The sequence below is a fragment of the Vulpes lagopus genome, chromosome 3, assembly GCF_018345385.1.
Source record: "Vulpes lagopus strain Blue_001 chromosome 3, ASM1834538v1, whole genome shotgun sequence".
NCBI classification, from domain to species: Eukaryota; Metazoa; Chordata; class Mammalia; order Carnivora; family Canidae; genus Vulpes; species Vulpes lagopus.
In genome coordinates this window covers 20,086,585-20,102,548 of record NC_054826.1, presented here as the reverse complement: position 1 = coordinate 20,102,548, position 15,964 = coordinate 20,086,585, and the positions used below count along the sequence as shown (strand labels likewise).

The window sequence follows — 15,964 nt, the reverse complement described above, 5'->3', positions numbered from 1 at the left end:
TTCAGTTAACTATACTTTACTGTGATCTTTACAAAACACAAAAGTGATGGTAACACTTCCAAGTTTTCATTCATTAATTAACATTTTTAAAGAATCTACTATATGCAAAATCTTCCTTTAGAAATTAATCCAAATACTTTCTCAGGGCCCCCCAAAAGCCCTGGCCCCAGTTTCCCAGTTCAGTCTAATTTTTCATCCCTGCTCCCCATAAACCTGTTCTTCCACCGACTTAATTACATGGCAGATTTTCTCTTAGCTTCTGCCCAGGATACCTTCTGATGAGGGAGCAGAAGGCTGGCTGAGGACAAAGCACAAGCTGACACCCTACAATCCACACTCCCCCCAGGTGGGATCTGTGTGATATTCCTCAGGCACTCCTCACTGCCCTAAGGCTAAGGAAAGGAAAAACAAATGGTTAACTTAAGGAGACCACAATTCTGCAAGACAAGAGCCTCCCTCAGTTTACAGATGTCTTAGTGATTTCCACAAACAGAGCATTTTTATCAATAACTGTAGCTTCCAGAAGGAGATGTAGATAAAATTAAATGTCCTTCTAACCTGCAGCCCATTGACAGATACTTGAAGCTGACAGAAAGTACTTCCTCCACATAGCTCCCAACTGTCTTAATGTTAATGCCTTGCTAGAAGGAAAAACAATCTTAACTTGACAGTGGCAAGGCCTCCAGTATCCACTGAGTCTTTAACATATGAAAATGCTTTTGAAACCTCCTTTTTCCTTATCTTCTCCCATTTCCCAAGTATGTAATCAGCCACCCCTCATAACCCCGGGGGTAGCAGCTCTTCCTACCCAAGGGTCCTGTCCCTGTGCTTTAATAAATCCACCACTTTGCATCAAAGATGTCTCAAGAATTCTTTCTTGAGGGCAGCCCCAGTGGCTCAGCGGTTTAGCACTGCCTTCAGCCTGGGGCAGGATCCTGGAGATCCAGGAGATCTAGGAGATCCAGGAGATCCAGGAGATCCAGGATCGAGTCCCACGTTGGGTTCCCTGCATGGAGCCTGCTTCTCCCTCTGCCTGTGTCTCTGCCTCTCTCTCTATGTCTCTCATGAATAAATAAATAAAAATCTTAGAAAAAAAAAAAAGAATTTTTTCTTAAGCTCTGGACCTCACCCCACCAAATCTCACCTACATTCCAAAACTACCAAGCTAGTATCTTTTCTTTTAAGCTGACACATCTTTTCTTGTGTAAAAGCTAATTCATAAAACAAAATATTTATAGTCTGAGCTTTTTAGAGAAATGGTAAAGAAATGGCAGCAGCTATATTTCAATTGGATCGTATTGCTTCATTGCTAACTGATGAGCTTCATTTTGGGGCCCTTTAAATGCTAACTAGCATGCACTGTATTATCTGAAAGAAGCACTGAACTTTTGACTGCATCTTACTGTTGAGCAAGACTCTTGCAGCTGGGTTATTTTGTCTTTTCTTCACTAATTGTACAAGCTATTTGATTGTGACATGTGGTTTGCCTCACAGTGCATTTTAATACTGAATATTTTAAAACAAGAAATTTTTCCATTGCAAACCCAAGCATCTTCCAACATAAAGTACTCTTAAATCAATTTACTTTGCAACTTCTTTTTTTTTTTTTAAATCATCTATTGTCTCTTTTTACCAGCATAAGCATAATAGAAATTTAACTTGTACTTAGAAAATTCCTGCTCCACTCCTAGTTCAAGTCAAGTCCCACGGGCTGTGTTTTTCTCCACTTTCCAGACCTAGGCAGTGAAGGCTGATAACCACCCACCAGGCCAAGCCAATTGATTCTTTATCTTCTGTCCCACAGACATAGCCAGTAGCGTGCTGATGCTCAACATCTAGGGGAGGCTAAGTGGGTGGGAATGGAACCAGAGTGAGGAAGGACAGAATTTGTCCTTCCCTTTTCTAGGCCTCAGTTTTGGGAAAGATACCTTCGATTAGATTTCGAAGAGCATCAAATTCCCAAGCCGACTAAAAGTAGCCCTTGTTGCTTATTACCCTGTTAAGTCTCAGTTTAGTAGTTTCCTTGGTGAAGGTTTACCTGGTGTGGCCTCTCTGGGTTTTATGGTTATTAATGTCAATCCCATTAGCAGCACAGCACTTCCCACATTGTATTGTCTGTGATTGTTTATTTCCCTAACTAAGCTATTAACTCCCTGAGGGCAGGGGACTAACATTTCCTTTATTTCTAGCAAAATGGGTCTTCAACAAATATTTATTGAATGCATAAAGGAATGAAGGATCATTGCATTAGTTCTTAACAAGTAGCTCTAATATTTCCTAAATTATGTCTTATTTTATACTGATTTTTCTCCAGGTACAAACTAAAGAAGATGATTTGGAAACAGATTTCTACAAGGACTTAATTTCTCTTACAAAGAATGAAAATCAACAAGGTTTATTTGGGGGCGAAGAGCAGAGCAGTCTTTATATACCAATTTTTTATTCCTCAAAGAAAACTCAAAGCACCACCCATAACTCTGCCTTCAAACAAGCCATTCAAGCCTCCCATAAAAAGGTAATCAAAATGGTTCCAAATCATTTTATTCTTTTTGAAAAATTAACACCAATTCCAGCAATCATGTAATGAGAAGGGGAGAGTTTTTTACATCAAACCAGTAAGATTTCTAATGCAAATTTAAATAGATTTACTTTGTTATATCTGATTTCAAAAGTTATAGAGGTAAATACAAATAATGATGCATCTATTTGGCTGTATTTATGGTTGTGGTCTCTCTAAAGTTGTATTTAATGTTTCAGATGTATTTTTTATAAACCACATGTAACAGAACTTTGCTTTTTTTTTTTTAAGATTTTATTTATTTATTCATGAGAGACAGAGAGAGAGAGAGAGAGAGGCAGAGAAACAGATTGAGTGGTAGGCTCCATGTGGGGAGCTCAATGTGGAACTCCATCAGGGACTCCAGGATCACGCCCTGGGTCAAAGGCAGGCACTAAACCATGGAGCCACCCAGGTGTCCCAGAACTTTGCTTTTTTAACATAATCTGACAGGCCTTTGCTAAGGAAATCCTGCTCTCTTCGATTTAATATACTGAAATAATTGATCATATTTCTTCCGTTTCAAATTTTTCTTACTCATTTTACTTTGTTGCTGTTTCCTATTTTAATTTGCTGTCTTTGTCACATTTCTGTTTATTGCTTTCTGTCCTTTTGGTCATTTTCAAAGTTCTACTAAACTTTTAAATTCTGCTTGTGATTATCTTTCTTTAATTAACGTGCATAATTAAACCTATGTTTTCCTTTTATCACATGAAGTAATATCTATAAGCCCCCAAAAGATGTTTAAGTTCCCTACACCCCATCCCCACTATCTCCTTGAGAATGTATCTAGCTTTCTGTTCCCCCACCACTACTATCATTACAGGCCTCCAAAACCTCAGTTTGGATAGTTCAAAACCTTTGTGTTCTAAGGTATTCCTTGGGATTTTTTTGTGTTCATTTTTATATTGCATATGTTAATTTTATTTTATTCTGATTCTTCTCTATTTGGGGATTCCTCACATAACACAAGTTCTAAGTTCATAGTCAGTATTTTATGTTATATTTTATATATATTGTGTGTGTGTGTGTCTATAAATTTACTCCCTAAATCTTTATATATCTAAAATGCATACATTTCCCCTGAACAATCAAGGAATATCTGGGCCAAATATAGGAATATTAGACCATAGTCTTCTGTTCTTGATGGTTTGTGGATGTTATTCCACTATCTTCTACTTTTCATTGTTGCATAGGAAAAATCACGTGCAGAGCTGATTTCTTTCCCCTTTACTTCCTCTATCTGGAAATTTATAATTTTTATTGTTGTTGGAATTTAGGTTGTATCTAAGTAATAGATTTCTTCCATTAGTCTTACCAGGAACCAGTGAAACTCCTTCAATATGTAAAGATACATCTTCATCCATCAACCATTCTTCTTCTGTTCCTTTTTCTTTTATTGTTTGTTTATTAAAACTCCTGGACGTATTTTTCAACTCTTAAATGATTTAGGAGATAGATTTCTATTAGACATTTTCAGACATTTACAAATGTCTTTTAAAATAGTATCTGTTCCTCACTACAACCACCACTGTATATTATTTGTTTTTTCCAAAGAGATATATGGGAAGACTGAGCCCTGAATCATGGAACCTGAAGGGGGAGGTGAAAAAAGTTACCAACACTGGAACAAAGGGGACCAGCAGCTGGAGGGCACCATTTTAAGGTTCCTCCTACGCTTATCATAGTGCCTTTCATATTTTAATTTAGTCATCCATTCATAGGCTTACATAAATAAGATATTTTATAGCACTTTATAATTTTCCTAGGCATTTCATTTATCTTCAAAAGAACTCTAAGGGAATCAGAGTAGATCTTTTTAATATTTTACAGGGGAGTAAATTAGTCCATATATTTATTTTTAACTCAAGAAATATTTATCAGCTATCTACCATAGTCAAGTTTTCTTTTTATCACATGAATAGGTAGCATAGTGTCCCTCAGACTTACCAAATTATATTCTTTTTTCCTTTAAGTTTTTATTTTAATTCCAGTTAGTTAACATACAGTGTCATATTCGTCTCAAGTATACAATATAGTGATACAACAATCCATACATCACCTGGTGTTCATCATAAGTGTACTCCTTAATTCCCATCACCTATTTTACTCATGCCCCCTCAGCCCCCACTCAACCATAAGTTTTTTCTATATAATTAAGAGTCTGGTTTTTGATCTGTCTCTCTTTTTCTCTTTGCTCATTTGTCTTGTTTCTTAAATTTCACATATGAAATCATATGATATTTGTCTTTCTCTGACTGACTTACTTCACTTAGAGTTATACTCTTCTAGCATATTCCACATCATTGCAAATAGCAAGATTTCATCCTTTTTTATGGTTGAGCAATACCAATTATATTCTTTTTTTTCCTTCCAAGATTGTATTTAAATTCAAGTTAGTTAACATTTAGTATAGTATTGGTTTCAAGAGTAAAATATAATGAGTCATCACTGACATGTAATACCTGGTACTCATCACAACACATGCCCTCCTTATTGCCCATCACCCATTTAGCCCATCCCCCCATGCTTAGAACAAGTTAGAATCAGAATTACTAGGAAGTAAAAATATATCCCACGGCCCTTCTCTTAACTTACTGATTCAGATTATCTGGAATTGGTCATGTGATTCTGGCTTTTTTTTTTTAAGCTCACTCTAATATCATATCCAGGATTGGAAACAACTATATGCTTTAAAATATAGTTCATAATAAACAGGGAAATGGAGATGTTGAAAGGGACATAGATATATACATCAGTCTCAACATTAAGATTGCTTCACAGAATTGGTTTATAAATGTTTCAGACATGCTAGAGAACACTTGTAAAACCCTTATCTGTGGATAAACGGTTGTTATTTGATCCTCTATAGTCTGCCCCAAAGTGGAAACATTTTAGGCTATTCATATTATCTGTTGGAACTTATGAAACTGCTAACATACAACCATTTTTTACTTACAAAATTGTCAACTTCATCGAGTTCAACCCAACATCTTTGATTAGACTCCACAAAAATAAGGAATCTCAGGTTAAGTAGAAAATGCTACTATAACCTCTCTTAGTCTTCAAATAATGAAAACAAGTCACCACACACTTGAAAATCAATCCAAGCCCTTCAGTGGAGCTTAATGCTTTATTTATTTATTACATAATTTTCAGATCTGACTAAACATTTGTTGTGCAAATATTCTGTTTCAAAGACTAGTTGTCTTAGTAAGATTCAGTGCTTTTCTGAATTACTTTTTGAAGCTGAACCCACAAAAAGATGATGAAAATAAAGCAAGATTTCTCAGAATATAAAAACAGATCATACATGGTTAATAACCTACTGCCATGTCATTTTTTAGTCTTATTTTCCCATCATGAGTGCATGTACTTCGTAAGTGTGTGTACTTGTGCTGAGTTGAGTTTCACTTGTATTTTTTACAATATAAATACAAAGTTTCACTTGTATTTTTTACAATTTAGTTTGTAGAGCAACCTGGAAATTTTGGGCTATGCATTTCAATGCCCGTGTCTGCACGGACATTTCAGATACTCTGGAAGTGAGTGTGCTTCTTACTAAAAACAGAATGTCCCCCCAAACTTCCAAAGCCATGGTTCTATGACAAAATTCAAGTATTAAACTTGAAAAAGAATTAATGAACACTGAAAATGTAAGCTCCTCAAAAGGATAAACTTTGTCTATCTTGTGCATTCCTGTGTCCATAGCATCTGAGGTAGCTGAGCGATAAATGTGTTAAAGGCAGGAAGAGGGCAGGGTTGGAAAAGGGTAGGGGAGAGAGAGGGAAGAGAGTGAATGGTGACTCTTTTTCAATCCTTGTGATTGTTTCTTTTCTTTTGTGTTAGCAGCCATTTTATCCCATAATTATAGCACACAGGAAAATACCTATTTAATAATTTATAGCTGCAATAAATTTCTTTTGCTAAAATATGCTTCTCTCTCTGCTATTACTCAAACACTACAGTTTGCTAAAATTGAGAGGTAAAGTATATAAAAATTTTTTAAAAGTACAGTATATATGGATATACTCATAAAACTCAGTGAGTATATAGAAGGACAATGTAATGGAACAAGATTTGGATACAATACCAACCACCAAATCATAAATTAACCAGACATAACAAGAAACGATTAAAAAAAAAACCCTCAAACAAATATTTCTGTTTATGCTTAGAGGAGAAAGAATATAAATAATTTTGTTTAGTTTTAAACCTAAGTAATTCTGAATCATAGCATTTTAGAGTTGAAAGGGATGTGGTATGTGACCCAATGCACTCATCTGTGCACCTGGTCACATTTCACAGACTCCTGGGGACTCAGAAATGTAAACGCCTTTTCCTAGTTAGGAACAGAGCTGTGACTTGAATCTCAGTTGCAAAACCTCCAATTAAAACTTTATGCAGTCCTTTTCCAAGGTTTCCTGTTAGCAAGGATTTCTAAATAAACACTCAGTAGGGACACAACCATGATTGACAATCAGGAGTGAAAGATTTACTTTTCTGATAATTGATTAGTTTTTGGTAGATCTGTCTACCAAACCTATGCCTCAGCCACAGAGTTTACATTACTGAGATAATCTCATTTGTTCAGGACTTTGAGGAAATAAAATGAAAATTCTAATTTTGTGTGTGAGCACGTGCCATAGAGAGTTAAAGTTGTTAGTGTTCTATGGTTGGGATGAAGCTAGTGATAAATAGATGACATTTAAATGCTTGACACTTCAAGCTTTCATTACTCTAATTATCTTGTTTTCTTTCTTTTTATTTTTTCCTCTTTTCTCCTCTCCATTTAGGATTCTAGTTTTACTAGGATCCATAAAGTGATAGAAGTTTTAAACTTCACAATGAAAACTAAAGATCTGCAGCTTTCTGACGTCTTTTTGAAAGCACTTAACCACCTGCCTCTAGAATACAACTTTGCTTTGTATAGCCGGATATTCGATGACTTTGGGACTCACTATTTCACCTCTGGCTCCCTGGGTGGTGTGTATGACCTCCTCTACCAATATAGTGCTGAGGAACTCAGGAACTCAGGTAGGTTTTCTGCAGCCACTACCTCCTCTCCAACCCATTTTTCTGATTAGATTACATGCAATTCATTTTTCTCTTACTCTATCATTTTAATTCTTCTTTATTGACTTTTAGACTCCACTTTATATCCAAAATGATAGGGAGAATAGCCAAAAGGTACATATTCAAGTAAACAAAAATAGAAAATTAGGACCAAAAAAGAAGAAAAAGTAAATATACTTAACCTCTTTGATTGGACATTAGATTTGTTTCTGTATTTCCTGACATCTAGAAACATCATAAGCTACACAGTAGTGGTAACCCAAAAGACAGATGCATGCTACTATCTCAAGACAAATGAAATTTGTTCTGGAACTAAACTCTAAAAAATAATTTACCTATAGCAATTTTATAGGAGATAATACATTTTATAGAACAATAATTATAACAAATTTGCTAGTTGTCTTTTTCTTTTAATGATTTTTTAAGTAAAAGCCAAGGGCATAAGATAAAAGAACAGTTAAGGACTTGACTAGGGACTAAATGTGGGTTAGATATGCACCAACTGGTGATAAAACTTGAAACCGGATGAGAAGCACTTTTTCAAGGAAAGTTTGCAACTTTATATTTTGGGATATAATTAAGGATTTTTTTCTGCTTACATGTAAAATAACAATATAAACCTTGGTTTATAAATAAATCTTGGTTTCTTAACTATTAACTTAAATTGCCAATATTAGTTATTATTACAGCTTAAACATCTTTGGATAAATTGGCTTTCAGACTCCTTTTGTGAAATGACACAGGGCCCTTGTAATGATTCTATCACATGTCTCTTAAGGTCATGGTTAGGAAACTGTATGGTAACCAGAACTTAACTAACCAATTGCCCCAGATAAATAAGAATTCTTTATCCTGTAATTTTATACAAAAGAAATCAGGGGGTGCCTGTGTGGTGCAGCCCATTGAGTGGCCAACTCTTGGTTTTGGCTCAGGTTATGATCTCAGGGTCCTGGGATCGTGTCCCACGACCAGCTCTGCACTCAGCCTGAGGTCTGCTTCAGGATTCTCTCTCTCTCCTTCTGCCCCTCCCCCCACTTTCTCTCTCTCTCTCTCTCTCTCTCTCCTCTATCATATAAATAAATAAATCTTTAAAAAAAAGAAATCAGGTATTTGTTTAAAAAGACAATATCAAGACAACCTGGGGTCAACAGAGTATCAGGCCCTCTGTTCTTACATCTCATGATGGCAAATACTAATGGTTAATGTGGCTGCTCTGAGTTATTCCAGACTTTAAGTAACCAGATACCTCTCATGATCTGCTTTCCTAAGGGCGAAGACAGGATAAACGTCTTCAAGAAAGACTCTCAGGAAGAGCCCGCCCCCCCCGCCCCATATTTTTATCTGACAGAGTTACTGAAATCCAAAAGATTTATGCTGTGGTAGGCTTACCATATTGCCCAACTTTTATGTTCCATTTCAGTTAGCCTTTCCACTGGAGCATTATTTGTATGATGAATTTGATATTGCTTGCCATGAGAATGCCACGTTAATACTGAGCAAAAATGGTTGGGGGAAATTTCTGGCCCTTGATTGGTCTTTGTCTCACCCCTAGGATGAAATTATTTTGGTCACTTACTGCTGTAGCCCAGAAAATAATTTCTCACTTGATCAACTATATTCATCATGCATTCAGAGCAAAGCCTCTAAAGGCTTAGAGATCAGGTCAGTTAAAGAACTATTTGAATCTTTAATTAACCTTCCAGCATTTTAATGGTTGAAGACCCATGACCAAAATGAAGTGATGAGCTATACTTTCCTACTAAAACATTCTCACCTTCCATCTCTTTCTCTATAGAGGTAGAAACAGATGTATATAATAAGGGAAAGAAAGGGAATGTGAGATATGATAGGAAACTAGAAATATATGACCATATACACTTACATCTTCATATACACACATAATATATATATAAAACATTTATATACACTGTATAATGTGTGTATATATGTTCAATTAAATATATTTCTATATTTAATATATGTAATACATATTCTTATATTCAATAAGTATATATGTATTTATATCTGAGTCACAATAAGAATACTGTGCACAGTTTTAATCATGGTTAAGATGAAGCACATCCAGACAGAAACATATTTCAATAAAATGGAATTCTCTGCTGGGTATGCTTACCTGTTTTTGCCTGCTCTCTAGATGAATATATATTCAGACCTCCTCCTCTTTTTCCATTTCTTCTCCCTTTGTTTAGCCACAGTATGGAACTAGAGTATAGGCTTAGTTTTTATTTGCTTTATTCAATAGAATTGTATCCCTTGTCATTAACTTCAAAAACATAACCTGAATATTTCATGGTACCTTTTCTCCCCCAAGAAGAGGAAGACAAAATTAAATTGCTTTTTATTTGCATCCTTCATTTATTCCTCTATTGTTCCATGTCCCATAGTCAATTTAAAACTTTGAATAGAAGTTGACATTGCTTCAGTGTGCTAGGTGAAAAGAATTTCAGAAATATGGTAAAAACATTAAACAATTAAGATATCATAATATGCAAGATAGTAATTTTAAACTCTTTTTGTTGAGAAGTCATTTCTTACTCTGAACTGGAAGAGAACAATTATAGCCCCCATCATTTATCTCTATGACATTTTTGACTAACACTGTTGACCTTTGCCCAGTCAGAGTAGCTCAGGATATTTCTGAAATACTTGTCTCTGTGGCACATCAGAGGGACACGCAGGTTTGAGAGGCCAAGTGTTGCATCACTCAGCAACTGGGTAGAGGTCAGGAAGCAAGCTACAGGACATGCAGGGGAAGAAAGGCTTATACAGAAAATCACTGATAAAGCCTTGATATTTTAATCACTGCATGACTGACACCATGATTCTTATAAGGGATTCATCGTTCAAATCTTCAAACATTCTCTGTTAGCCCTTGGAAAATGAAATTAACCAAGTTGATAGTCAATTAATTATGTTATAGTTAATGAATTGGATGCATAAAATTTAATTTTCACTTATAAATAATAAAAACCTAATGAGAAAATTTAAAAAAGGATGGTAACTATGCACTATAGATGCATTAAATTCCTAAAATGACCAAAGCATTTGACCGAACTACTTATTAGAACAACATTACCAGAAGAAAATGACTCATATTTATTCAGCCTCACCAAAAAAGAAACTAGACCTTTTTTTTTGGGGGGGGGGTGTTAAAGATACATAGTAAACATAAGGACTTCAAAATAAGACTTTTCACTGCCAACTTATAATGCATCTCTTCAAATGTGTCAAACTATTGAAAATACTGTGAAGTAGGAAGACCCCAGCCCCTTCTACTTGGCCTCATTTCTCAGTGATCTGTGGGTTTAGAATTCAGTTTCAGCATCACACCCAAACTGTGCCTTAAGCTCTAAAAATAGTCCTTTGCTGATTGTAATCTACGGCCCTAAATATCGGTATTTGATTAACTACTTTGCTTTGAGGTGCCTAGGAGCAGATAGTAACAACTCTTTCTCTCCTGTGCATGTGTTTTGCAAGGCCATCTTTAACTAAACATCAAAAAACCAGAACTCTTATGTCAAACATACTTCAATTTACATAAGTTACATTAAAAACAAACCCAAATCTGGATTCTAACTTTGGTATCTCAGGTGGCAGGTCAGGAGGCTTAGGAAACTGTTAGGAAAAAGGAAACATTGATTCTTTTCAAATTACCCCAGATGGGCAGCACCACCTCAGCCTACAAAGAGCCACACCTGTTTCCCTACACTGTGTCCCACTTAATCCCTGATGTCACATCGATTTAGAAGTCATTGAGAATACAGGCAAGGATAGTGGTAGAAAAGAGTGACTCAAATGCCAAATTCTTTAACAAATGATGCTTAGAAGTTTGGTAAAAGACAAGAACAATGAAGACTAAAGATGTTAGAACTGAATGGTCTGAGCCTTAAAGCATCAGGGTTTTGACAAGACTTGTAAACCTAGAGAGTCATCCAATGGCAGCGCTGGGAAGCTGGGAAGATACCAACCGCAGCTATCCAAGGCTGGGAGTGAGGCAGTGTCCACCTCCCTTGGAGACAACAGGAGAAACAAGGAGTACAGGCTTGTTTGAAGATAAGGAAGACAACAGTCAATGAGGACACTGAGAAGAGTTCATAGATCTGGAAGTCAGAATTCTGGAGAGAAAACAAAGAGTTTTGGAGAGATACAGGTAGAATGAGCAGCTGAGTCAGGGGGACAAGTATGAGAATGACTGTTCAGAGAAGGAGGGATGACCAACAAGATTTCCTTTTTAGGTGATGACCGGGAGTAAATGAGGTGGACTTGAGGCGGGAGAGCTAGGCTCTTGCCTCACAGAGTCAAAGAATGAATCTCGTGGGAGAAGGAGAGTGAGTAAAGCAATAGAGTTTTATTAAGTGAGGATACAGAGAAAGCTCTCAGGAGTGAGAGGGGTCCCAGTGGGGTTGCCAGTGTGGGCCTCCACTGACAGTCTTTTATTTAGAACTTACCAGGAAAAATAAAAATTAAAAAAAAAAAAATAGAACTTACCAGGGAGCCTGTGGCCTTATCATTCTTGTGATGTCCTGGTTCCAGTAAGGACTGGTGATTACATCTTTAATGGCTTCCTTTTGGGTCTGGAGATTCTTTGTTGGTCACAGGCAACTGTCAAGAAAACAAAAACAAAAACAAAAATATCCTCCCCACCCACACTTAGGGCAGGGTTGTCTAGTGTGCTTCTAATTTCTGGTTTCCTTTCATCTCAACATTTTGGGCAATTCCATGAGTGTGATCCCATAGCCCCCCCATCTCTCCCTACCTAGCACCACCTACTCAGTGAGAAGCCTTACTCAGACTCAGGCCTCACAATATCAGCTATGGCCCAGAAAGAAGGCATGACAGGGGTACACAGACAACATGTGTTCACCTCTTGATCTGCAGGTTATACAGTGGCCGTGACCACTAGGACAGGCGGCTTTGAGGCTCATTGTGTGTAGGCAACAGGGGAGAGGCCAACATGAGCTCCCTTATATTTGCTTCTTAGGGCCAATGTTGAAGGGAGGGATTCATAATTCTTCCTCTGTTCAGGATCATCCCAGGGCCTGAAAGGGACTGAATCTGTAGGTGAAAGCTATTAATCATCCCAGCATACAGGAAATGGAGAAGATGGAGCTGATAGAGTATCTGGAGCTCCCAAGTGCTCAGATCCTCACTCCCCTCTTCTCTCAATTCTCAGTGGTACATTCTCAGGATGTTTTATTTGTACCCCACTTCCTAGGTTTAACAGAGAAAGAAATCCAAAACTGTGTCTCAACTGAAACAATGAAAAGCGTGCTTTTTTTTGCGGAAAAAGAAGTGGAACACCAGTGTACCACTAACAAGATGTCCAAGAAATATGAAGGTAAGAGTACTCTCTCTTAGCAACGTACCCTGTCCTGAGATTGCAGTGATTTCAGTACCATATTATACTTAACTGTGCTATTTTTAACTTTCCTCTATTTCATTTACCTACCTCACAGCCGTTTGTGTGGTGATGGCGGGTGGGGGGGGGGGGGTTGGGCAGGAGGAGGAGAGAGTGAAAATAAAATATCATTAGCACTACTTAAAAGGGAAATAACTAAGGTTTTTGTAATCTCATACTTGGTTGTTTTACATTTATTGATTCTTCCCATGGACTGAACTCAATATTAGGCATTGTGATGTAAAGTTGGTTGTCGAGCAGGCCTATCAAGGAGCTTACAAGCTATATGAATAAGCAGCCATTAAAAATACAGACTGCTAAGAGACTAAGAGAGATATATAAAAGCTCCAGCAACAATGCCAGAAACCTCAGTATTGTCTTCAATTTCTCCCTCTCTCTAGCCTCCACATCCAATAAGTAATCACTCTACATCCTTGATATTTTTCCCAGTGACCCCCATCTCTTCATTTCTATGAGCATGCCCTCTGTTCATTATTTCCAACCTGGATTATCACAGAAGCCTCCTAACTGTCCCCTTGCCTCTCCCATTGCCTTCTGCCAATCTATTCAACACATATTCTGTGACAGGAAACTTTTCCAAGGCGAACCTTATGGTGCGATTCTCATGCCTTAAATATGTCATGGCCTTAAAGAAAATTCCTACCTCTCCTTCCCTCTCTCTGCTTAGCTAAACTAGAGACTCCTAAATAAGTTATGCTCTCTCTCGTGCCTTGCCATTATAAATAACTCCTTCCTCTGTGTAATGTTCTCTTGTTCCCTGACTGCCTTACTGATTGCTACTCATTCTGCTAACAATGAAGGGAAGCAGAATCACAGAAACTCCTAAAATATGAAGCTCATATTCTCCTGGGGAGACAGACAAGGAATAAACAAAAATATTTACTATAATAATAAATAGATAATTTTGAATATCAGAGCATACAGATCATCTACATGTATATGCCCATGTTAAGCATAAGCAAAATAAGAAGAATTATTTGACAACTATGGATTCATGTTATAGCAAAAAAAGGAAAAAGGAAAAGTGAACATGCATAACAGATGAATAACCTAGTAATATAAACCAAAGAATGGTTATAGGTTCTATACCAGTTTCTCAAACAATAAATAAATTTAATAAGAATGTGAATTCAATAAATCAAGTGCCCAGAGACAAAAACATCATAAGAATTAATTGAAAAGGTAGATTTCAAAGCTAAGTTACAAAGAGAAATGAACACTGAAAAATATCACCATTATAGTTCTAAATAAATTAGATACTGCAAGAACAAAATACAATTGCCTGAAAATAAAACCAAGACAGTTAATCACATGTAGGACAGACTTCAAGTAATTCATAATAAATGCAGAGAAAAATTTGGGTATTAACAGTTACTAAGGAAAATCTAATGAAAATGGAATGACAAATGTAATTTAATCTGTGAGAATTCGTGTTCCTGAAATAGAGATCCCAAGAACTCAAACAGGAAAACTGTTAAGAAAAAAACAAAACAAAATACAGCTATGTATGAATACATCCCTGCTGAAATAAAGGAAGAAATTTGTTTTGATTACATGCATTAGAAATACTGTTCAAATATACAACTTCAAGACAAAACATAGTTAATTTACTAAATACAAAGATTTTTTTTAATTTTATTTATTTGTTCAAGAGAGAGAGAGAGAGAGAGAGGGAGAGAGAGAGAGAGAGAGAGAGAGAGGCAGAGACACAGGCAGAGGGAGAAGCAGGCTCCATACAGGGAGCCCAATGTGGGACTTGATCCCAGGCTGAAGGCGGCAATAAACCACTGAGCCACCTGGGCTGCCCAATACAAAGATTTTAAAAATGAATTCTTCAGGTACCTTGAATGACTGAACAAATCTCCTACAGAACAACAAAAACAACAAAATCTGGCCTCTGACTTCTTCATAGCTAAATTCAATGCTATAGGATAATAATGACCACAAATTTCTGAGAGAGGGGGGGAAAAGTAATTTCCTATATGAAGGTAACAGGAAGACATCTCAAAATGTGAGAGAATTCTGTGAATATACATTCTTGAGTACTTACTGAAAAAGAAAAAAAACTGCTTAATTATAAAATCCATCCATCAAAGAGATGAGAAAATGTCAAATAAGGACACTGCAAAGTCAGAGACTGTTAGAATGGTCTCCAAACTGGTTTTTCAATTATTCATCGTTACCCAGTGACACATTGCTATTGCTAATACCCCTGAACTGGGTGAACTCTCCACACAGAAATGAAATGTTTCTAGGGGATGTAGTCATTTCTAAACCTACAGAATGGAGTCCAATCTTTTTGGCTTCTCATCCAGATCCTCTCTGTTTTGCTGTTTGCTCTTCCCCTACCTACACCTTCAACTTCAACTCAAGCAGATGTCCATATGCACTGTCCCCAGAACATGGCACATCTGCCCCTCATTCCAGGTCTTTGCCCATGCTGGGAGGGCATTGCCCCCCACCATGACTTAGCTCTGCCTCAAAGTCTTTTCATAGTGCCACCTTCCCTAAGTGCCTAAGATTGCAGAATTCTTCCCCTGCCCTAACTCAGGAATCACGAATTGCTGTACCACTTAGCCAAACTATTTTCTTGGTCTTTTTGTGTACCTTTCTTTCCCTTCTCTACCTTCCCTTCTTATCTTTCTTCCTTCCTTTTTTATGGCTCTATAATTTTGCTAGTATTATTTATATACCTGTTTTGTCTCCTCATTGAGAGTCTAATACAAAAGGCATATTTTATATTTCTCTCAGTCTTCAGTACCTGGCATATAGCAGATTCTCAATAAATGTTTATTAATCATGATGAAAATTTACCTAAAATCAAACCACATTTAAGAATAAAGCACACACGAACACACAATTTCTAGAGACATATAAACTACCAAAACTGA

General features: G+C 36.7%; 1 protein-coding gene across 4 annotated transcripts in view; it reads left to right on the top strand.

The window, feature by feature from the left end:
* Positions 1–15,964, top strand: part of C6 (complement C6) — a 94,272-nt gene that overhangs the window by 51,000 nt on the left and 27,308 nt on the right. For all 4 annotated transcript variants that reach the window (XM_041749525.1, XM_041749526.1, XM_041749529.1 and 1 more), the window contains 3 exons: positions 2,315–2,515; positions 7,354–7,594; positions 12,870–12,992. In XM_041749525.1, coding sequence (XP_041605459.1) covers positions 2,315–2,515; positions 7,354–7,594; positions 12,870–12,992 — 565 coding nt within the window. The remainder of the gene's footprint in view (positions 1–2,314; positions 2,516–7,353; positions 7,595–12,869; positions 12,993–15,964) is intronic.